At 41.9% G+C, this 24,062-nt stretch overlaps 1 protein-coding gene across 5 annotated transcripts; it reads left to right on the plus strand.

Moving 5' to 3' along the window:
- Positions 1-361: 361 nt before the first annotated feature.
- mphosph8 (M-phase phosphoprotein 8) lies at positions 362-23,958 on the plus strand. 5 transcript variants are annotated; one of them, XM_026294872.1, is made up of 14 exons: positions 362-550; positions 1,714-1,875; positions 2,196-3,242; positions 3,886-3,982; positions 5,255-5,515; positions 5,771-5,893; positions 9,330-9,418; positions 18,631-18,771; positions 19,192-19,278; positions 19,527-19,681; positions 19,790-19,941; positions 20,277-20,401; positions 20,790-20,873; positions 21,953-23,958. In XM_026294872.1, the coding sequence occupies exons 1-14, from the start codon at positions 449-451 to the stop codon at positions 21,992-21,994; spliced, it is 2,667 nt and encodes an 888-aa protein (XP_026150657.1). In that variant the 5' UTR covers positions 362-448; the 3' UTR covers positions 21,995-23,958. The 5 variants fall into 5 exon arrangements, 4 of the variants coding, with proteins under 4 accessions (XP_026150657.1, XP_026150654.1, XP_026150656.1 ...); XR_003294933.1 differs by lacking the exons at positions 19,790-19,941; positions 20,277-20,401; positions 20,790-20,873; positions 21,953-23,958 and adding an exon at positions 11,824-12,184 and having other exon boundaries at positions 19,527-19,581; XM_026294869.1 differs by lacking the exons at positions 18,631-18,771; positions 19,192-19,278; positions 19,527-19,681; ... (2 more) ...; positions 20,790-20,873; positions 21,953-23,958 and adding exons at positions 11,824-14,194; positions 14,658-18,116.
- The last annotated feature ends 104 nt before the right edge of the window (positions 23,959-24,062 follow it).

Raw genomic sequence — 24,062 nt, forward strand, 5'->3', positions numbered from 1 at the left:
GTCTACGTAAAAACCCATGCTGCATTTAGGAAACGTCGGGAATTCCCGCATCTTCACGGTGTGCAATGAATGAATTTAAGAACATTTTAAATGTAGAAGCCACGCGTCTTTTTGTTTTTAAGTTAGTGAAATCCTTGTAATTCATGTAGCTCATACACGTCTAGAAACAAAAATATAGAAAAATCTTGCCACAACACAGGAGGTTAAAAATAATCTATCTTCGACTAAAGCGATTTGAAATTGCTGAAAGGTCAGAAAGGATTTACGAAGAGCAGACCGTGTAGCTGGATTTGACGAGCTGCATTTGAACGCAGCGCGGGAGAGGCGGGCGGTAGTTGCGCTAGGTCCAACAGTCGGAGCCGCAGACGCAGACGCAGACGGGTTCACCAGCGTCCAGAGCTCCATCAAAGACAGCCACGGTCTAGCTCACCCGCACTGACCCGCAGCCATGGCGGCAGAGACCGACAAGCTAGAGCCCGCGGACAGCGAGCAGGACGAAGAAGAAGACGTGTACGAGGTGGAGAGGATCATTGACATGCGAGTGGAGGAGGTAACCGAAGCTGCATGCTAACTGCTAGCAAACATGGCCTCGGACTGCACTCTCACGACGCCGAGCCCACCCGCAGCGACGCCCGCACACTTTCTCTCAACATACGTGTGCGTGTTTTTAAACGCGTTTTACCGAGAACAGCTGTTCCCGTGCTGCTGTGCCACATGTGGGGACGCTTTGCTAGCATCGCTCGGCCGCTCGCCTCTTCCCTGCTGAGGCCAAGGACGAGCTGCAGGATGTTTCCATCATGGTCGCTCCTGCCCGGCGGTCAGACAGATCCCGGGGATAAGGCGGATTTAGTCGATGTATCCGTAAAACACACGCGATGAGCGGATTTCCTCCCAATTCTCGCTGTGGATAAACTTCCACCTGCTAATGTTAGCGTCCACTAACCTGCTCTTAACTTCCCTGCAACTTTATATTAATCCCCTAATGCAAAATTAAGACCTGTCTGTGTAACATAACGTTACTCACTTAAACTGAATTATTACATAAACCTGACTATAAACTTCTCAGGCCCTGGGGATTGTGCACTCACATTGTCCTAAACCTTAAAAACTGTGGTTTGAAATGTTCAGTTGAATCTAAGAAAAACTAAATTATTTAGGTGAATTTCTGCCAGAGAAACTTTCTTTATGCACTTTGCTGTTTTTCTAAGGGTTTGTTTGAGAAGGTTCATTTGCATGTGAGATGTACGACTAGGCAAAATATTGGTGAAGAGGTCGTTACTCGGAGTTATGCAGTGTTGTTTCCACTTAAACCAAACTGTATTGATCTTCATGTAGAAATGTTAAGTGTTTCCTCAGTGTCATCTGTTGTTTTAGACGTCAGCCTAATGCAAATGCAGGTCAAAGCAACGAACCTTCTTGACACTTTTTACTTTCAGGTTATTGATCTAATAGTTTAATAATCTGTTAGTTTGTCTCCCAGTCTTAGCCATATTCACAGTCTCACTTTAACCTTAAACAGTATTTAAATTAATTACTTTGATTCCGGCCATAATCAGTTTTGTCTCTTCTCTCAGCCGTGCTGACATTCCCATAGCCACTTATTAGAAACTTTACGTCGTCGTGCAGATTCTTCTGGTTGTTTAGTCGGCACTAATTCTGTGTCACTCTGTGCTGGTGATGCCTGAGTCTCATATCTTCTCTCTCCGTCTACAGGGTGAAGTGCTCTACAGGGTCCGATGGAAGAATTACTGCTCTGACGATGACACTTGGGAGCCAGAGGCTCATTTGGAGGACTGTCGGGAAGTCCTCCTGGCTTTTAAGAAGTCCTTAGCTGAAGCTAAAATGAAAAAAGAGTCGGAGGCCAAGAGGCCCACGGTAAGTACAAGTGGCGGGTATACAGAGTACTCCTAGTACTTACTGTTGCACTTACACAATTCTGCCTTTCCTGGCAGGATATTCTAACATCATCACAGTCGGTGTGTCTTTGTAAAGGAATAAAATTAACAATTTGGAGTTTCTGTTGAAATTCTGCTGAAATGTAAGTGATCCAGTTTGTGTTCGCTGTTCTCTGCTCCAAGTTATGAGACAAATGGACCATTTTGTTTCCATAACGAATCAACCACCACACAGCAGCCAGAAAGCCAAAACAATACATATTATATTCAAATGTAACATTGCTTATCCTGTTCTTTTAGAAATTGCTGCCGACAAAGAACGACTTATTTGATGCTGAGTCGGACAGCGACAGCAACAAAGACCTTCCAACTGAGGCACCCGTTAAGAAGAAAAAAAAGAAAAAGATCCGGGAAGAAGAAGACGATGAAGAAGAGGAGGAACCGCCTCTGAAAGACAAAAGGAAGAAGAAGAAGAAAGACAAACGAAGGGAAGATGTCAGGCCTCTACCTGCACCAGAGACAGATGACGAAGAAGAGGAAGAAGAAGAGAAAGCCCAAACTCCACCATCTCCCCCCAAAGAGAAAAAGACTGAATCAAAAAAGCGTCTGGTCGACTCTGAAGAGGACGATGATGAGCCTGTTCCCTCCAAAAAACACAAGAAGGAAAAGGGAAAAGAGGGGGGAAAGTTTAAGAAAGAAAGGGGAGAGGATGGGAGGAAAAAGAAAGGAAAGAAAGAACGGAAGACTGAAACCTCTGAAGATGAGCCTGTCGCTCCTCTGGAGGATGACCAGAGCAACGGACCGTCAGATTACCAGATGGACGATGCTGCATTGACAGACACTGTAACAAAGTCGGCCGAAAAGGCACGTTTGGATGACAAGTCCAAACAAAAGAAGGGGAAGTCAGAAATAAAGCTGCAGGGCATTAAGGACCTCATCCATGATAAGAAGGGCAAAAAGCCAGATGCTGTCCAGAAGGAAAGCAGCCTCCAAAAACTGAAGAGTCCCACCTCTAAAGGCAAAGAGGAGGCTGCTCCACACTCAGACTCCAGTGATAGCTCCAGCCTGCATAAGAAAACTAAGAGCAAAGCGCAGGAGAGCACACCAGCACCACCCAAGGCCCTGTCTTCCTCTTCATCCTCCTCATCCTCTGTCACAGTGGCCAGCAGCACCAAGGTTAAGGAGGAGGAGGTGGCTAAGGAAGATGTAGTGGGACAGAAAGATGCCACAGGCTCCACTAACCTGTTTGCTAAGTTCCTGTTAAACTGTGAGGCCAAGGACCGTGCCCCCCGCAGGCAGCCAGTTCATCAGCCCCCTGCCGAGAAGAGCATCAGCAAGCCCTCAAAGGTACAGTGTTAGCGACACAGGTTTAATCAAGATTAGTGTAACATGAGGTTACACTTTTCACTTTGTATCTAAGTGATGTGCACACAAATATTCTGTCTGTATTGTTTAGAAAATGTGTAAAACATTACAACTTTACTACACCATTAAGTGTTGAGCTGCTCTGATAAACAGTGATCAGAGTCACTGCTGCCGTGCGTGTGTCTACATGTTAAAGGCTCCTATTAGTCAACAACACAACTCTCCCATGTTCCTGTTCCAGTTTTCCTTTTATTAAGACACAACATCAGCCTTTGGTCCAGGGTCTTTTTACCGGGCTAATGCCACGAAATGCAAAGGCACTGAAATGTGTTTGTTGTCAACCATATGCAGAGACTGACACTCGACTGGCCAAGAGCCCTCACCTTATTGCAGAGAGCACATTCACACACTGGGGAAATGAAGAACTATTTGAAGGCAGTTGTTAAGTTGTACCGGAGACACCTGCAAGTCAGGACTTGACCACACTGACGTTCATTTTTCACAACAACTAAGACTTGTGTCAAATAGTGAATGTATTCTTATTCTTGATATTAATGTTTGCTCAGTGGTTTCCCTGGAAAAGTACAAGGTGTTAACAGAGTTTGTCTTTTTGTCCTAATATTAGCTAATAGGAAAGATTGAGAAGATCCCCAAGACCACCAAAGAGTCTCCAGCTCAGAAAGCAGAACCCGAGAAGACAGAGAGGACCAAGTCATCAGATGGTATGCATGACTCCAGGCTACGTGCACGTGTAATTGACAACTGAGGGCATGTGGCGTATGTTTAATCTTCCAACCCCCATTCTATTATATTACAACCAAGTTCATCATGTATATAATACATCAAAACACATTTTAGGGCGTTTGTGTAGCTTTTTTTTTTTTTTTTTTTTTTACAGATTTACTTCCATGGTGAAAAGAAAGAATGTTTCCTCCCAAATATATTCCTGTTAGTCTCTGCTGGAAAAAAACTTTTGTGGAATACAGAAGAAATGTGCAATTTCCCCCCCCACCCACACACACACACTTTTTTTTAATCAAGGGTGTGCCAAAAGGGCTTTTGTGGTTATTGTAGTGGTTTTTGAGTAATAAAATTCATTTTTCAGTGTGCACAGCCCCAAACAGTCAGGTGATTAAAAGCATCCAATCATGTACTTTCAGATGACTTGCTGGCAGCTAAATGGACTTGATTGGTTACAGTTTTGACTAATTTCATCTAACAGCTCATTTGAAGCCCTTTGCTGTTATGAAATGCCTGATAGTTGGTTTGTGCACTGCCCTGGTTGTGCACCTAATCCAGAGTTGTACTTCATTAATTAACAGTGCCTGTGGTGAGTGCAGAGAGAGAGAAAGAGCGATTACACAGCAGGAGAGGAGTTTTTAGCAAAGCTGTCTTTGTTTGAGGTGTTAGTCGTTTTTCACTGCAACTTAGGGACAGCGTGATGGAGGCTTGACGAGGAGGCATTTGTGCTGGGAATAATACTACAATAGTAGTTTTCTAATACTTTGCCAGTCCACTTACAGTAATGCTGTATTTTTTTAGTTGAGTGGAAGTATAATGTGGGGTGCCAGCACCTGTGTTTTCCTGATGTTCATTATATGCGTGTTAAACCACGGTGTGTCCGAGCTGTTTGATGATTTGGCCTGGTGGCTGTTTTCTTGTAGCTGTTGCTGATGTCAGCTCCTCAGATCATCCCTGGTGAAGGGAAACAAAACAATCTTCTAGTGTCAGTCTAGTAATCCCTGTTTGTCTGTATAATCCCAAATCTTCTCAGCTTCACGTGGTTTTTGAATAATAAAGTTCGGTTTCATTGCTGCTACAATGATTTTTTTATTTTTATTTTTTAGTCATTAGTTTGGTTACAGATCTTTACACAGACTGTATCCGTGCACATCTTTCCTTTCAGATATAACAAACTGCTGCTTTGTGTTGGTTTGGCAGCTGTGATGCAGGGTGACTGGTTGTTTATAACCACTATTCTGCTCCCCCTTTAGTCCCCAGACCTGGCCAGAGTTATGGCTTCAGCCTGGACAGTGACGAGAAAGAAGGAGAAGAAACTACAGCGAAGCCGAAGCCTGGAGAGGATACCCGGGAGCGGAGGGAGAGGCCAGAAGAGGCAGCGCGGCCTGGCTGGGAGAGGAGGACACCAACAGATGACAGGAGGAAGAGAAGGGAGGACAGTGAGCCCAGACTCTTCATGGCATGTGATGACAATCAGGACGTCCAGGACCCACCAGAGGTTGTTGACAAATCTGGTATGTTTCCGATTGGCCGCTCAGCACGTGCAAGGTCTTTGCTGTGTCCAGATATCATGTTGATGAGTAGTTCCCACTAGATAGTTGATAGTCAATTTTGTTTATTTTTGGCCAACTTAGAGAGTGTTCCCAGTGTTACTACAAAAACTGAGGTTTAAAATGTGGTGAGCAAGATTTTCAAGGTAATTTAAAATCAGCATGTTAGGGTTTCAGCCTACCAGCTGATGACGCATCTCTGCAATGTGTGTTGTACAGAGAAGGGCCAAGCCACATTAAGTCTTGGGATGGATCTCAACCTGGACTGGATGACTCTGGATGATTTTCAGAAACATCTGAACGGAGAGGATGAGATCTTGTCAGGGCCACCGTTATCACCCAGTGAGTATTTCCATTTACAACTTAGACAATCGGCTAACTGTTGTCCAGTGTACTTTTACTATAACTTTCACTTTTACATTCTTCTCTTTCAACTTTGCATGGACCAGAATCTATGACCATAATCAGTAACATATTATGATCAGTAATGTTATTTAGACTGAGTCATGTCATAAATGTGTTGGATGAGCAAAAGCATATCCCGGCTCATCCCTGTTCATCTTCCAGGGAAGTTTAGTATTCCACATGTATCATGCTGGGCGTCATGTTCAGCATATCTATCCCCAAGCACATTTTTGTGTTTTTGGATTTTGATTTCTTGCATATTTTTTCCTTTTTTCATACATATTGTTAATGATCCATGCAAGGTTATGCATTTTTGAATGTTCTTAAATTTTTTTTCATATATTTTTAAAATGTTTAACCTATTGTAAACAACTTGGCCTGAAATACTCACATTAAGGACCCATTGCACAAAAATGTGTACATCAAAACCTATTCAAATCATTATTTTTGACCCTGCTCTAATAACAAGTATAAAACATACATATTCTCATTGCTCTGCTTCATTTGAGGCCTGGGCTTTAAGTGTATACTCTGATTCTTTACAATATATGGCAAATGGAGAAATACCTTCTTTTCCTTCCGACGGAGGGCACTCGCACTATCCTCCCCCTCCTCTCTCCACAGAATCTCTGAGACATTACGTTTGTGTATGAGTACGTCTGTGGAAATCTATCCGTGTTAAGTGTGCATGTGTGCACGTATCTACAGCGTGCACATTACATTAGTCTATGACAGAAATCTGTAAAAGTGCAGGTAGATTTCAAGTGGCACCTTTTCCATATCCTGTGTTTCATGTGTAACTTTTATGCAAATGTTCAAAGCACCACAAATTTTTTTTTATCATAATATGGAAAATACACATATACACAGGAGCCCCTGCACAGCTTTGAAATAAACTAAACAGATAACCTTTCCCAGCACATGAAAGTTACAGTCGCTACAAGAACCAAAACAGAACCTGACTTTGTTTACACAGCTGCAGCTGCAGCACGGTCCACAGAAGCACAGAAGAAGAGAGCCTCTCATTTGTTACCTGGCACAATGGAGAAGTACAACACCTCTGAGGATGCACTCCCAATTATCACGGAGCCCAATTCCAAGCCCGCAGTGCACGACTCTGTAACATCGGATTCGGACAGTGACACGGGCGATGAGAAGGAAGAGTACCACCCTGGGGCTGGCTCATCCTCCACCGAATCATCCGACGATGAGGAAGGGGAGCTGCTACCAGGCCTGTCATGGTGGTCCAAAAACGGAGAGATCCACTGGGCACCCACAAATTCCGAGACATTCCACTTTAACGCTCCAGGCACAGGACTAACCCCTGGACCCACCCGCTATGCCAGGGCCAGAATTGGTGAGCTGAGTGACAGTTTTGATTTATTTTTCACCACAAAAATCACAAAACTTGTCACTGAATATACCAACCTCCATGGGAGAAGGATAGTCCCTGAGTGGAAGGACCTTGATGCCACCACCATGCGGGCTTATTTTGGACTCCTCCTGTTGGCCGGCGTCTATCGGTCGCGCACCGAACCAACCCGTAACCTGTGGGATGACCAGGCGGGCCGCCATATCTTTCGTGCGACTATGTCTGTCAAAACCTTTGTGTTGATCAGCAGAATGCTGCATTTTGATGACCGGCTGTCCAGACCGCAGCGCCAGGGAGCGGATAAGCTGGCTGCGGTCCGGGAAATCTGGGATCTGTGGACTGCCCAGCTTCCTCTGATGTTCAATCCAGCTGTGGACATTTGTGTGGATGAGCAAGTTGTGCCGTACCAGGGAATCTGCGAATTCCAGCAATACATGCCCATGAAGCCGGCCAACTATGGCTTGAAATTGTGGGTCACCTGTGACGTAATAACATCATACGCATGGAAAATTTCTGTTTACACCGGCCCATCAGCTGGTTCCCCGGCAGAACAAAACGAAAGACAGAGGGTTGTGTTGGACATGGTGGAGGGGCTGACAGGGGTGAATGTGACGTGTGATCATTTTTTTTCCTCCTTCGGGCTGGCAGAAGAGCTGCTTCGAAGGGAGATCACCATGGTTGGCACAATGCGCAAAAAACGACCAGAGCTTCCCCCTCAGCTCCTGAGGGTACACGGGAGAGAGGTCTTCTCCTCCATCTTTGCATTCACTTCAACTCACACCCTGGTTTCCTACTTGCCAAAGCGGCACAAAAACGTTGTTCTGCTCAGCACTAAACACCGGATGCCGAAGATCAGCAGCCGGACGAAAAGGAAGCCCCAGATGATGCTCGACTATAACCGCTGCAAAGGAGGAGTGGATACCATGGATAAGGTATGTTTATGCAATTCATACATATTTACATACACACACATATTTTATATATATATATATATATATATATATATATTATTTTTTCTGAAAATTATGTGCTTGTCTGAGATGTCTACTATTCAGCATTTCTTATATATAAAAACATTTTTCATCATCTCATCTCTGTTCCTTTTTTGTTTTGCAGATGATCTCTACATACAGCTGCAGAAGGAAGACCAAACGGTGGCCCTTGGCCCTTTTTTTTAACATGCTCGACATTAGTGCCTTCAACGCCTACATTGTGTGGACGGCCATTCATCCAGGATGGCATCAGAGAACGTCCCATAGAAGGAGACTGTTCCTGCATGAGCTGGGGAAGAAACTGATCACCCCACACATGACTCGCAGACAACACCTCCCACAGACACCAGGGGCCGCCAGCCTCGTTTTAGAAGCTCAGGCTGGCTCCGATAACCCCCCAACACACTCGGCCAACCCCACTAGCACCCTCCCCACCAACCGTGTGAGGAAGCAGTGTGCGCTCTGCCCTACACGGAGAGTTGTGTTCTGCAACTGCAAAAAATGTGGAAAACATGTTTGCAAAGAGCATTACGACACTATTTGCAGCTCCTGCCTCTCCTGAACTTTTCTGTATGCTGTTTTTATGTTATGTTGTTATTCAGGTTATGTTCATTTATATTCATTTATGCTCTTTTATGTTTTATGTCATAATAAATAAGTAGATATGTTACATGGGCAATAGGTGATGTTTTTTTTTACGGCACAAAAAATAATGACTATTTGATATCTATAATTAGTACTGATGCGGTTCAAAAAAATCTAAATAAAATTCAATGAAATTAGAAAACCATTAATTTAGAATATTGTACAGCTTTAGGTTTTGATGAGCACATTTTGTATTTTTGTATTTCAGTTTGGTGTGCTTGTGTCTTAACAGTCGGGGTGTTGACCAATTCGTTAAGTCTGGCAGCATATTCTATAGTCATATGTGCAGCCACACAGTTGTGATATATGTTTGAGTATAAGATCTGAAATATGTCTTAAAACTTTTTTTGGCTATTTTTTTCAGGTGAGCTGCGAGATGCTGTGAAAAGTGGAGATTACATGGCTGTAAAATTAGCACTAAACTCTAAAGAGGACTACAACCTGGACCAAGAGGTATGTTCACTCTACTTTAGAAGGTTTTCTTTTAATCAATGTGATGAAACGTTTCACACAAACTATCTTATTTTTACTTTATTTGTACCTTTGCTTTTGGTTTGTTTATTTTAAATTTAAGTATTTCAGCTCTTCTTGTGCCTTTAACAAATTCCCAGTAAAAAGCACATTCTGTAAATTTCACAGCCTGCACCTTGGTTATCCCCAGCGTGTATGTGTGGGAGAGATTGTGTATATCAGTACGAAATCAGTGTGAATTTTGTATGTGATCAATACAGTATGGTGCTGGATTGACTTGCATTGCCAGGTTCTGAAAGTGCAAACTGAAACTGTCATTACATTAAAATTACTCATCATGTTGGGGACGGAGGAGGAACATGTTTGGAAATACTTGAAGAGCATTGATGCAAATGATGGTCCAGGAATTGTTTTTGACATGTGGAATTTCTTCCTGTCCGACAGTTGTTTAAACTTCATACAAGATGTCAAGGTGATATTTGTTGGCCACATAACAGGTGCTTGTAAAAAAGAATCCCTCCAGTAAATCTGCAGGTGGTCAGTGACCCATTAGGACTATAGGACATACCATAGCTGCGACCACTCAATTGTAGTTCAAGGGTCATAATAGCAATCCATACATTATTCATAAATGAGCATCAAAGGTTTTAGTCAATTGTGCACCATGAAATCTGTCTCTTCAAGATCTACATCAAAAGACTTCTGTAATATCATCGCTTCAAGATTTTTTTTCAACTCCAAAGCATCTTTGACTTTGCAGCAAACCCAGGTAAGTCTGTATCCTCAAACGTTTTTTAAACTTATGGAAATGTATGCGCATCTTCTGTTAAGACTTGTTGTCATAATGTAGATAGTGTTGTCATAATGTAGATATTTCACAATGCTGTAATTTAATCTAGGAGTGCAGCTGCTGTTAGAGTTTGTATTTGGAAGCAGAAGCAGTTGTGTAGTCAGTCGTAGATATTGTACATTAAGGGGCTGTTTTGCTGCTTTCAGTGTGAACTGTAGAACTTTTGCAGAATGAGTAAAAGGCTCAGAAAGAAACAGCATATGAGATCTTAATGCCCAGCACTGTTATTTTGCCTGGATTACATTAAATGCACTTTGCAGGCTCATTGTATCAACCATATCCCCATGGCATTTAACATAACAATGCAGTGCAGATCTCTGAATTATGTTTGGATGTGATTTGTTAGACTGCTTTAAATTGCAGATATAACTAAAACCATCTGTAAAAGGTGACTGTTGTCAGCTTGGGTTTCCTTAGCTTAGCGAAACTAAATTGAAACTCACTTTTATCTGGTTTAAATTCTTTGTGCATGTCAATCTGTGTACTGCCATCTAGTATAATTTTAATGTTTAAACTGGCTCTTTAATTTTGTCTGTAATTGTACCTGTACCTTGGACCTAACATGTTTCTGTCGTCATTATATACAGATTATAATGTGTGCACATTAGAGACTCTGGTGTCATCTTTCATTGCAGTGCACAAGCCGACAGAAGACGTAACCGGACAAGATGAACCTTTTGAAGCAGGTACATAATGTATATGCTTTCTGAACATGTCATCACCATAATCATAGCACAGCATCAGCCGCATACAGCAGTAATTATCATGTATTTATTTATTTATTTTATTTACCGTATATCTAAAAACAAGTTATGTAAATGGGGGAACACCATTTAAGTGTTCATATGTTTTGCATCTGTACCTGCCCAGTTCATGAACTCTGTTAAATGGTTTTCAGCCACATTGAAGACGTGTTAAATATCATAGCGTTTGCTGTAAAACCCCCTCTATAAGTCATTTTTGTATATGACATCAAAATTAACATTATTTGTTTTAATTGAAAGACATAAATGTAGGTCTAGTGTCAGTGTATATTCTGTTCTCTCCATGTAGCATTTCACCCAGCACCCCATGATAGCATATATTTGGTTAGGCATTTACAATGTCAAAACACTGCTTGATCCAATAAAGCCATTAACTGTTCTTGAATGGGTCACATGTGGTTTTTGTACTGGAGATTTGAGAGGTGTCAGGGGTTTTTTGATCTTGATGTTTGGGCTAAAAAATGATGTGTGGCCATCACTTTGACGTTTGTTTGAATGAGCCTGGATCCTTAGTGGGGCATTGCCAAGGTGCTGATGCTTTATAGAGCAAATGAGAAATGTGCAAAGGATTTTGAAATGGCACTACAAAATACCTGGCCTGTGACCACTACTCCACTACTAAAATTCAAAAAAAGTTTTAGCTTTTTTTTTTTTTTTTTTTTTTTTTGACTCCCACGTTTATTTCCTAATAAATGTGTGTTAGGTTCAGTCAATCAAATTATTCATGGCGTCTGATTTGGCAATGAGTCTTACATATGCTTGTTCTTTTACAGACGTGTACTATTGGTGAGAAGAGATCATTTGAAGGAGAAAGGAGCTTGATTGAAGAGAGAAGTTCGAGTGAGGCTCTTAGGTTGACTTCTAACCTTGACAGTGCAAGAAATGAAGAGGGTTCTCCAGGAATAAAAGAGATTATTCCACAAGATTTGGATGGTGCAAAAGATGAGGAAAAAATGCCAGGCTGCACTGCCAGTACAAGCACTGAGCAAATGTCAGAAAGTGAACATGAAAAGTGTGGCGAGGATATAACTGGAAGCACAAACACTGCTTGTGATTCAGCAGCTGGACAGGAGAGTCAAGGAAAGGAAAACCAGAAGCAAGCAAAGGATGACGAGATGTCAGATGACACAAAAGGTTGTTTTTCAAGTGAAATGAGTTTGACCTTTGATTATTCAAATCCAACCACAAACACAGAAGGGATGCCAAAAGGGGACAGTAACAAAATAGAACAAAAGGGCACAGCTGACAGACAGAATTTCCACAAGGAAGAAAACAGCTCGACTGGTAAGGCAGACGATATGGTGGTAGGTCACTCGCATAGTACAGATAAAGTTCTGTCTGAGGGTGGTGTCAAGGAGGCTGGTAAAAGGCGAACATGGCGTCGCAGGAAAACTGCAGAGAAGAAAGAACCAACACGATCGAGTCAAAGGACGTGTAAGAAAGTAGTGGAAACGGCACCTAGCAGGGCAGATGATGAGAAAAAAGAGCCTTCCAAAAAACACTTCTGTTTCTATTGCAAAATGGCTTTCACCCAACTTGCAAAGCATTTGGAAAGGAAACATGCAGAGGAAACAGATGTTGCCCATGCAATACACTTTCCCAAAGGCTCCAAGGTCCGACAGACTTTGCTTGACCAAATTCGCAATAAAGGAGATTATGAACATAATTGTCAAGTCCTCAAACGTGGTGAGGGGGAAATTGTAACTAAGAAACAGGTAAAAAATCCCAACATATCTGTTCGTGACTTTCTGCCTTGCCAGCACTGCTTTGCTTTTTACCGCAAAACTGATTTATGGAGACATGAGCGGTCATGTAAGGCCAGAAAGGGAGATCAGAAATCCTCCGAAAGGACAAACGGAAGCAGAGTCCACAGTGCTGCCTCCCGGCTGCTTCCAATGTCAGAGTTCTTAACCGGAGGCTGTGAGGAAATCATCCACATCATGCATCAAGATGACATTGCAAGGCATATCAGAAATGACCCACTTATTTGTAAATACGGCAATGCATTGTCTGCTAAGTATTACCACGACAAGTCTCAGTTTGCTTATATTGCACAGAAGATGAGGGAACTGGGTAGATTTGTACTTGCTGTAAACGAGCTTGACAAAAGTGTGAAGTACTTGCATGAAATATGTCTTCCATCCAAATTTGATTTGGCCATTGAAGGGGCCAAAAAGGTGAGTGGTTTTGATCCCGGTTCGAGTAAGTTTAAAACAGTTTCTCTGGTCTCAAAAATTGGCTACTCTTTGAAACGAGCTGCAGAAATAGCTTTTGGGGAAAGTCGCATGACAGAAGACAGTGAATCTGAAAGTGAAGTAAAAAAGTTCATACAGCTTCTTGATACAAAATGGAATGAGTGTTTCTCTCGCAAAGCTCTTGCATTGTCACTAAAGCAGGAAGGCAAGAAAGTGGAAGTAGACAAATCAACTGTAACAGAAGATTTGATAAAACTTCACAAATACATTGTAGGTGAAGAAGATGAAGCCAGGAAGGAGCTGAAGGAAAGTCCTAGTTTGTCAACATGGAAAAAGCTCAGTGAGGCCACTCTCGCAGATGTTTGTCTGTTCAACAGAGGAAGGGTTGGAAATATTGGCAGGATGCTCTTGCAAACGTACACTCACAAAAAGAATAGAGGAACATTCATGCCCTCTGCAGATCAAATAAAGAAAAGTACAAAATTGGAGCTGGACCTTGGTGCCAATTTTACCAGGTTGGAACTAGAGGGTCAGTATGGAAGGAACATGCTGGTCCTGCTAACAGACAGGATGGTTTTGTCAATCGACTTGCTTATTGAAAATCGGGAGCGAGCGGGTGTGTCAAAAACCAATCCATACCTGTTTGCACGGACTGAAGGGCCATCCTTCATTAGAGGATTGGATTGTTTCAGAAGGTCTGCAATGGAGTGTGGAGTTAAAAACCCTGAAGCACTGCTGTCCTCCTCATTACGAGAGCAAATTGCCAGCTGCTGGCAGGTAATGAGTCTTAGTGAAAGTGAATTGGATCAAGTGGCCAAGCTGGTGGGAAGGAGCAGCCAGGAGTGCTATAGGCTCTCTAAAAATGCATCACAGCTGGAGGAAGTGAGCAAACAAGTGCTCAAACTGGAAAGAACACTGCCAACAAGTCCAGCCCGCACTGTGGGAGATGGTGAGCATCATTTGATCCATTTATATTCATGCATTACTTGATTTCAGAGGTTGGGTGGCAAATAGCCAGGGCTCTGAAATTATAGTTAATATTTGAGTTTCCAAGTTTATGTATTTCCTTATTCTGGCCATTTAAACTGTTTCAGTCTTCATCAGGAAATGATGTTTTCTGTGTTGTCATAAAACAGTAAAAGTTTAAACTTGACATTTTCTGATCTTAATTCATTCTTGACCTTTAAATCAGTGTAAACAGTCCCCACTAAAGGCTCACTTATTCTGGAGCACTATTAACAGTCTTGGAACAAAACGCAAGCAAAAACACATTTTCTCCAAGATAAAGAATAAAATATAAAACTATACACTTACTTACACAGTTTTAATTTAAATGGCAATATTTCCACATTAATTGGACTTAGAAAGTATTTGTCCTATGTAACCATGACTCTTTAAATTTGTCTTTTTAGGAAGTGTGCAAAAGTCTCCTCTAAAGAGAAGACCTTGGAGTGAGAAGGAGCAAGCTGCTGTAAAGCGTTACTTAAATGAGTTTATCTCAAGAATGAAAGTTCCAGGCAAAAAGGAGTGCAATGCTTGCATCGCTGCTGAACCAGATCTTATTGGAAGATCTTGGACAGATGTGAAAAACTACGTACACAACACACTACAGACAATACGGAGGAGAAGTAATCAGCAGAAGTCAGAAGGGCATGTAAATGTTTTTGATCCAAAGAGTCCAAAAGCTGGTGTCCAAACCATCAAGAAAGATTTGGAAGACACCAACGTTGTCTGTAATATGACAACAGTGCATCCGGATCACTTGAGAGAAAGTTCAGATTGTTGTATGACCATGGCATCACCAACCGACCTGAGAGACTCATCACCACCATTCTCTCAGGATATGGTTTCAAGTTATGCCTCCTTGTGTTCCACTAGTACAAATATGGTTCATACAAGTCCACCGCTGATTTCTACTTTTACACCATTGAATGCTACTGATACACAAGTAGTTCCTACGTTTACGCCACACAACACTACAAATGCACTAATCCCTCCACCATACACGTCGGAGAACAACCGAATTCTGCCAATGACTCCTTCATATACACCTAATGCCACAAGTATGCCACCTCCTTCTGTGTATGCACCACAGGACACTACGAGTTTGCCAATGATCCCAACTTATAGCCACCTTAATGCTCCCAGTACCTCTATGCTTCCTACATTCACACCATTGAATAATCCAAGCGCGTCAATGGTCCCTGCATTCTCACCGCTAAACGACAGAAGTATTCCTATTGTTTCTTCGTTCACACCCCTGAATCATGCGAGTACACCAGCATACCCCACAAGCCCACCTAGGGTCCCTGCACAGGTTGTTCCAACCATCCGTGGACCCAGTATTCCCGACAGAACACCGGTCATACAGGAAAATAACCCCATGTCCACTGCAGGGAGACAAGTCCCTCCAACTTCCAAGCCTCAAAAGAGAAACAAGCGGTTGTGGAGTGAGGAGGAACAGGCAGCAGTGAGGCGTCAGCTTGGAGACTTCTGTAAACTGGTGAAAGTGCCCGGCAAAAAGGATTGTGATGCGTGTTTAGCTGCTGAACCTGCTTTAAACAGCAGGACATGGAGGGAAGTAAAGTATTTTGTACATAACTCTATTCAGTCAATGAAACGAAGAGGGCATGCAGTTGCCTCCAAACAGAGCGGAGGACAGGAAATAGAGACTCATAATCCAAACACAGAGTGGGACGGTCCCGTTTATCTGTCCCTGTAAATATTTCTAATGAACGTGCTTGAAAACTATAAGCAGTTACTGAGATTTTAGAGGTGCATAGGCTGTGGCATTAACCTCAAATTAAATAACACTTAAGATTTCAGCAGATAAGATGTACTGTCAGAGAACCTGGTTCTCCAAAGAATCTTGACATTTACAGATTGCCCTGCCATACTTTAATTCAAACATTTTAAAAAGATCCTAAAATGTTCTGCAGGACCAAGCTGTTGGTAAACTGTTGCATGAATCAATACACTAAATGGGTGAGGAAAAAAAGAGGTTTGTACTGTAGCTTTGCCTCAGAAAAATAGTGTTTAATTGGTTAAACGTGTGTGTATATAACACGGTTAGTGATGTAACACTGTCATTTTGTCAGTTCATTACAGGTTATCTATAGGAAACGTTCTAAATTAGATGTATGATCATTTAGTCGACATGAACCCCGTTCTGACAGGATTTGCCACCTGTGATCAGTCAGTGGCTGTGGCAGCCAATAATGCGTCTCACAGTTTCAAATACAGTATTTGGGAAAGCAACGGCTGAAGTATTTGGGGCTCCTCAGCCCCACAATGACCAGGGCATTTCCCACCCTGCACTGAGCAGAGGTAGCCTCAGTGGTTGCACATTTCCAGAGGGATTTTTACTTCCAAACTTAGACATGTTTTTTGCCTGTTCGGTAGCATTTTTATGACTTTTAATCAAAAACTAACCAGGAAACATACCAGCAAATCATTACAGCCAGTCCCACCATCATGTTAGATGTTCATCGACTTGCTTTATATAGTTTTTCAAATGCCTGGCCCAAGTGTACTGTATTCCTGCTTTAGCCAGTAGCCTCTATTGTAGATGGGCCCTGATAGTCTGCAGCAGTAATGGCATACCTTCGTTGCTGATGTTAGAGAACTAGGACCTCCCTGTGCATACCTCTTACTTATTAAAAGCTCTTTTTTTTTATTATTGTTGTTGATAAATGTTTATCTTCTGTTTATGTTTTTTATGTGTATCAGCAAGTTGCAGAAAGGTTTGGTTGTATTTTTATATCACTATATAGGACCTCTATAGAACATTTTAGTGCTTTATTATTATTATTACTCTAAATTGATGTAAAATACACTGCATTGCTCACGTTTCTATTACTTAATTTTAAGCTTTTATTATCTGGGTGCGTCCAGTTGCCAAGATCAGGTTGCCTTATGTTTATTATTTTACATTATTGAATTTTGTCATACTCATGTTGATTCTGTGTAACAGAGTAGAGCAGTTGTGATCCTGATCGTTTTTGAGATTTGTTAGTCATGGCTGGCCACACTGGTGAGTCAACTCACAGTTGACGTGCTTTTTTATTTTTAGAAATATTAGAAGCATTATTACAAAGGTTAATGCATTGCAAAAATGAAAATGACTTTATCTAGATCATGATAAAAGATTTTCCTATCCGTGTACATAGGAAAATGACTGAATTCAGAATTTCCTGGCATTATCAGCTTGAACTGAAAATACATTTATTTTAAGGTTTGTATCTTTCACGTACAAAATGGTTCCAAAGCAGCATTTCAGTTTTTAAAGTTGGTCCCTGTAGTGTTTCTTTTACACTGGATATTCAAGAAGAGGACGATCTTTTCTTTGGTCAAGGCAGCCGACTTTGTAGATGTCTTCCGTAGGTCAGTTGAAAAGAAATTTCAATGACATACAGTTATTTTTTACAATTTTTTTTTTTGTGATCAAATGGAGTGGGAGCTGTAGTTAGGACTTCCAGACAGCACTGCTAAATCATCTGTCAAGGAGAAAACCATTTATGTTATCCTCAGCTATACAGGAACCAGTGTTTCATACCAAAGTCATTAGCCCAGCCCCAGGTCAGTTCGCACCAACGGCAAGCCATCCTGTGTTAATGGGTTCATTTGTATTGCAGAATTTACAGTATTACACCCCAGAAGGTCCACAAATGACCCATGACTGTTGAGACTGTTGGTGTTTGCTCTTGCAACATTTCTGTTCTGTGTCGTCACAAACTTTTTCATGGTTGTAGTGTGTGCTCCTCTTTATCCTGTTGTAATTCTGTTGCCTTTAATTAATGTTTCTTATCAAGTATTGTAAGGAACTTATACCTTCTGCTTGTACAATAAAATGCTCCTTGACTTAAAATTTGATGACATTGTTATCAAAAAGACATTGTATATTTGTCTTTCCAGGTTTGACTGTTTTGGACATTTTACCTGTTTGTAATACAGAGTTGTACAGGAGACGGTTGACTAGAGTTGCAGTAATGGACTAAATCATTCACTCATGCTAATGAGAGTATTACAATTTAACATTTTATTCTAATGATGGAGCTAGCTAAGTGGTTTTTGGATTTCATTCTCAGGATCGGTTTTCTTCAACAATCCACCCAAGTTGAGTTTCAGTAAAATGTAAATCCGGGAGCTTTGGTTATGCTGCTGATCATATCTCATCAACAGGCTGAGAGTGTGTAAAAACACGTTTGTGCACTTAAGAGACTGGTGAATCTGACCACTCGAAAGCTTGAACAAACAAACCTCAGGAGAAATTTGGGCAAGAAATTGAAACTATTCCTGAATGAGGCCGATCGTATCTCACATCAGTGTCTGGGAAGGTGCTCATTTTACGCTCTTTGTCTGTGACGGCTTTCTCTTTGCCCACAGGACATCAGTGGGATGTCCCTGAGCATGCTGGCTGCAGCGGGGGGCCAGGACGACATCCTCAGGTTGCTGATAAAGAAGGGGGTGAGGGTCAATGGACGGCAGAAGAACGGCACTACAGCCTTGATGCACGCTGCTGAAAAGGTAAAACAGCCTGTAACACGACGAGCAGTGTTCAGGCTTAGACACAAACAGTTAATACCAAGTTACAGCTGCTTTTAAGTACAACTGGCTGGTGCAGACTAAGTAAATATGACAATATTCCTTAAATGTAAGTCATCTCAAGGTACTCCCCTTTATTGTTTGTCTTTTGGAAAACAGATTTTAGATTATCTCAAAAGTCTTATTTGTAACCATTAAGCCCTACCTGGTTGAGAAAAGAAGAAGACGTTTTTAAGGGGATTGAAAGGTTTGGAAACCATTGCTCTACAGTGCCTTATAAAGTTAGACTCACATTCACAAACGATTAACACAGTACTGTTTTGGGGGGTTCTGGAGACACCTGCAGACTCGATTCTTTTCTGCATTTCCTCACCTGTTTTATTTTTATTGATTCTCTGTCAGAATTTCTTGACAACGGTTGCTATCCTGCTGGAGGCGGGCTCATACGTGAACGCTCAGACACAGGGCGGGGAGACGGCACTGATGAAGGTACAAACCTCATGATTGATGCAGAACTATGGACCAACCCAGGTTTGACTATTTACACCAGGCAAAGGTTCTGTGATGGCTTCACCTCTGGTGGGAACAGCCCTGCAGTTGTTTATACAGCTCTGTTGGAACATAAATATGATACTGCATCATATTTATTGTACCTTTGGCCTCTTACTCAGACTTATTTACTCTGGCAGGATCAGGATTGGGTTGTGGTCTTAAATGTTTCCTGTTTTTCCCTTCAGGCCTGTAAAAGAGGGAACGCTGATGTAGTGCGCCTCCTACTGGAGTACGGCGCTGACTGCAACATCCTGTCCAAGCACAAGAACACGGCCATGTATTTCGCCAAGCTCAGCAACAACCTGGTGGTGTGCGACCTCATCAAGGACCACATCAACATGTGAGTGGTATCTGCATCTTCCAGCCGCACTGATGAGAGGGAGAGGATTTGTTTTATTACTGAGATACTTCAATTTCTGGCGTTATTGTTTTTGCCTCTGTGTGTCAGGTTGTCCAGTGTGGCGGAGGACACGATCCGAGCATACTTTGAGTCTCGCCTGGTCCTGCTGGAGCCCGTCTTCCCACTTGCCTGCCACAGGCTCTGCGAAGGGCCGGACTTCTCCATGGAGTTTGGCTTCAAGTCGCAGCCACAACCAGAGGGTAAATCACAGACTTTGTCCACTGAGATGATGAATCTCTGAGCTCAGTGTTACCTTCCCACACGACATCTTGTTGTTGTTGAACTGATCACATTGTCATTGATCCATTTCTCAACCTTGGGGATGGGTCCTTCACAGCTTCATGGCATCTGCGGGTCTATTAAAAGTTTTACGGTTAATTTATAAATGTCATTAGTTATGACTTTTAGAAGCTGGTGGACTGACTGGAAACATTATCAATGTTTAATTATTTGTTAACTTCATCAGTGTGTGATTTATTGTCCCTACTGGATTTGCCTCATTTTTTGATTGTTAATGCTTCTGTTCTTATTCCAGGCTCAGGAATCCTCCTTTTCATCTTCCACGCTAACTTCCTGAACGAGATCACAGCCAGGTTGTGCGGGCCCTGCAGCGTTCACGCCGTGGTGCTCAACGACAAGTTCCAGCTGCCCATCTTCTTGGTTGGTTCATAGAAAAACAGCAGACAACACAGTTTAGTTACAGGAAAGCAAAATTCACTTAGAGAGGTTTATTTAAGCAAATAAAAACAGTACGAGTAGGCAAAGTAAAATTAGAAAATACAAAAAACAGCACCAGATCAAAAGTGGACTATATAAAATGTTATCATCCAAAGATGCAAGATTTAAATTCTGTAATTTCTTCCCTATGCAGCAGCTTTCAGTTACTATAGGGGTTTGCATTTCATGCGTGAGATTCAGATTACATGTATTTCACAGTAGACTCCTGTATTCATGCGTGTACTCCAGCATTACTATGAATTTATTTTCATGTATTGCATTTTTCTATGAAGTTTTCTACTTTGTACATTTTGTGTCGTCATATTTTCAGGACAGTCACTTCATCTACTCCTTCAGCCCAGTTCCAGGCATCAACAAACTCTTCATTCGTCTGACAGAGGCACCAACAGCCAAGGTGACACATACAGTAATACACACACACACACACACACTATTGTAAAGATGCACATACAGTGCAGTCTGAATAAAAGTTGTTTTCTGGGTTTAGAAATGTCATTTTTAGCCATTTGAAGGAAGAAGGAACAGTCAGTCAGGAGGTTTAGAGCCACGATTGTGTGACGATGTTAATGTCAAGATTTTGGAGATGCACCTGTGAGGGTTGACACAGATTGTAGTGAACATTTGTGTTACATAATAAAAGATGCAGATGTACAACGTGCTGCAGCTCTTATTCTGAAGGCCCTTCTTAGTGAGACCACTGCAGGTGTCGTCCTGCTGAAACCTAAGCACAATCCAGGGTTTTCCAGGAATACAAAGTGTTCGCATCAAAAGTATGTTCATTTTCTCATGAAATACTTTGTCCTATAAATGGAGTATTTGTACTGTTCGTACCTTACCATCATCGAGAGTAGATTTTCTATACCATGGCAAAGTTAGAGAGTAGTTGATGGTGGATTACGAAAAGAAGAATTTGTCAGCTTCTGTCCTGTACCTATAGCAAAACACCAACACAGCACTGTGCAGGCTTTCAGTGAACCAGAGGGAATCAAGTTTTTTAAGCCTCAAACTTAAAATGTTTCTTCAGTTTTTGGCTGGAGCATCAGTCTAAAGTTTTTCAGCTTCTTGTTGGAAGTTGAAATTTTATGTTGAAGGGCTTGAAATGTCTCAAACAGAGGAAACATCAGTTCTTTCAAATCTCGATGAAACAAATCAGTGGCTTTTTTCTCGGCCAGTCCAACAACAGCCCATTTGTTTCTAACGGCTCACAAATATGTAAATTAATTCATTCAGTTTTCTTATTCAAAGCATTACCGTTTACAAATGGTTCCACCAGTGTTTTGTTTTTATTTAACTTTTATTCAGCCAGGTTACTCCCATTGAGGTCTAAGATTTCTTTTTCAAGGGAAATTAAAAGTAAAGTAAAAGTGTAAAAGTTTCAGAACCTTTGCCTGTGTCAGGAAAGAGGCTAAACAGTCAAAATATTATTGTGATGAAGCAGCTGTGGCTCATTTTTCTCTTGTGTTCTTTCCACAGGTTAAGCTCCTCATCTGTGCGTACAGAGTCCAGCTGCAGTGATGGCCCCTGTCTGGCCAACACAGAGATCTAAGCCCAGCACCACTCGCACCGAGCAGCAGCTGGAATCTCCTGCTCAGCTCATTGTCTTCTCCAAGAGGAGCAGTCCGTCACCTCAGATGTGGGTGCAAACTCTCAAAGGCTGAAGTTCACTGACGACCTCTGAATCCTGCTGTGTTTGCCTGTGTATGCAGCACAAATCCATGAATCTCATGAGGTCATTTAAACTTCCAGTACCCCTCGATTAGCCCGTCCGATCGTAGATGACACCTCCACTACACAGCGTTCAGGTCCAAGGATGAGTCGGAAACTCCCTCCTCTTCTCTGTAGTAACTTATGAAACCCCCCCTGGGTTGTGCCTTTGTCCGAGCTCAACCCTTGTGTCCATTCTGTCTGTGTGGTTGTGATAGATGTGTGTGGTGTTTGTAAACCTAGCTCGTGTGATCGTGTCTGTGGAATGAAAGTTTGGGGTGCATTTGAAAAACAAGGGGATTTTTTTTTTTTTTTGTGTGTGTGTGTGTGTTTTCACATTTTCTTCGACCAAGTTCATTGTTCCCCCTCATGGTTTTTCCAGTAACACGTTACATTATGGTGAATGTGTTCGAGTGTGTTAACCCGTAGATACAGTCCCCACACCAGGATTTTATTTTTGCCAGTCTGGGAAAGTCAGTCCAACCTTGTGAACTCTTTCCTGGAGCTGTGATGTTCTGTTCATGAGTGAAAATACGTTTTTTTTTTTTTTTTTTACTGTAAATTTCTACAACCCCTGAGCAAGATGTAGGTTCTGTGTCACGACATAGACGGGAATGTTTTGGTTTTACAACGCCAGAGACCAGTTTGCCAACAACCTCACATCTCACTTTAGGAAGGAGGGGTTCAAACACTGACTCAGCTCCCTGGGGCACAGACGTTCATCCTTACATTGGGTGTCATTCCCCTTCATTCATCCACTGTCTTGTTTACAACACAAGGTAACACCTGCAAAATAAGATATTGAGTGTTTTAATCAAGAAAAGCTGTTCCTCTTGCTTTCTCTGCACAGAGTTGCTGGTTTTATGTTGTGGTCTGTACATATTCACATACTATATATTAATATATACATACATATACACAGCTACAGAGCATCATCTGATGATTGCTCATTCTTTGTTGATTTTGCCACTATACAGGTGGGTTAAGTTATTCAGTGTGTATAGTTAAAACTCTGATGCATTTCAAAATTAAAAAGCATCTGAGTCCCTCACTGACCGCTGCAGAATTCAGATATTTTAAATGGACGGTACCGATAAACAGTGATGGGGTCTCTCCATGCTGCCTTAATATCCACAGCTATAACATCTGGTTTTTGTGCTTCTCCTTCCTATTCCTATTATTTAACGTTAGCATTATAGCAGAGTGGTACATTCTGACCCCATTTGTTTTTAATATGCACATTTCAATAGTTCACTGCCTGTTTTTGTGATTGTGTCTTAGACATATTATAAAGCGACTGCTGCGGTTGTTGCAACCAGAGACAATACAATGCTCAGTCCTGTTTGCATGAAAATCGACCAACCGGCCCAGAAGGTTTGGTATGTGTTTGTTCTAGTGCAGCGACCGCAGATGAATCTCATTCAGCCTCATCAAACAAAAGTTGGGTTCTTCAGGAAATCTCCCTTTAAGCAAAATTAAAGTCCTTGACTTTTTGGATCCTGTTTCTGTCGTTTCACTTGTTACCTGGTGTGATATCTGATCATCTCACTGTAGTCTCAGCAGACGTATGGATGAAAACCTTCCACCATGCTGATGCTCTGCAAAGACATAGATTTTTTTCACTTCATCCCCGACCTTACGGCTTTGACTTATTTTACATCACTCTGTGGAGGAAAGGTTAAAGATGCAGCGTAAAAACTGCTTAGACGTCGGGTTTATGTGTTTCGGTGCCGGGTTTTTAGAGATGAGGCAGTGAAGAGACTGAGACTGTGATCAGAATAAATCAGTGTGAGTTGTGAAACTTGTCCAGCCTAAAGGAGTGAGGATGCTGTTTGAGCATAGTCAGGAAAACCAAAGACGCCTCAAAATGTTTATGTGT

This window comes from Mastacembelus armatus, chromosome 21 (assembly GCF_900324485.2).
Source record: "Mastacembelus armatus chromosome 21, fMasArm1.2, whole genome shotgun sequence".
NCBI lineage: Eukaryota > Metazoa > Chordata > Actinopteri > Synbranchiformes > Mastacembelidae > Mastacembelus > Mastacembelus armatus.

Coding starts and splice junctions, on each gene's coding strand:
- mphosph8 (XM_026294869.1), top strand. CDS start 449: ATGGCGGCAGAGACCGACAAGCTAGAGCCCGCGGACAGCGAGCAGGAC. Junction 3,983..5,254: donor GAGGACCAAGTCATCAGATG/GTATGCATGACT, acceptor CTCCCCCTTTAG/TCCCCAGACCTGGCCAGAGT. Junction 9,419..11,823: donor ACTACAACCTGGACCAAGAG/GTATGTTCACTC, acceptor GTTCTTTTACAG/ACGTGTACTATTGGTGAGAA.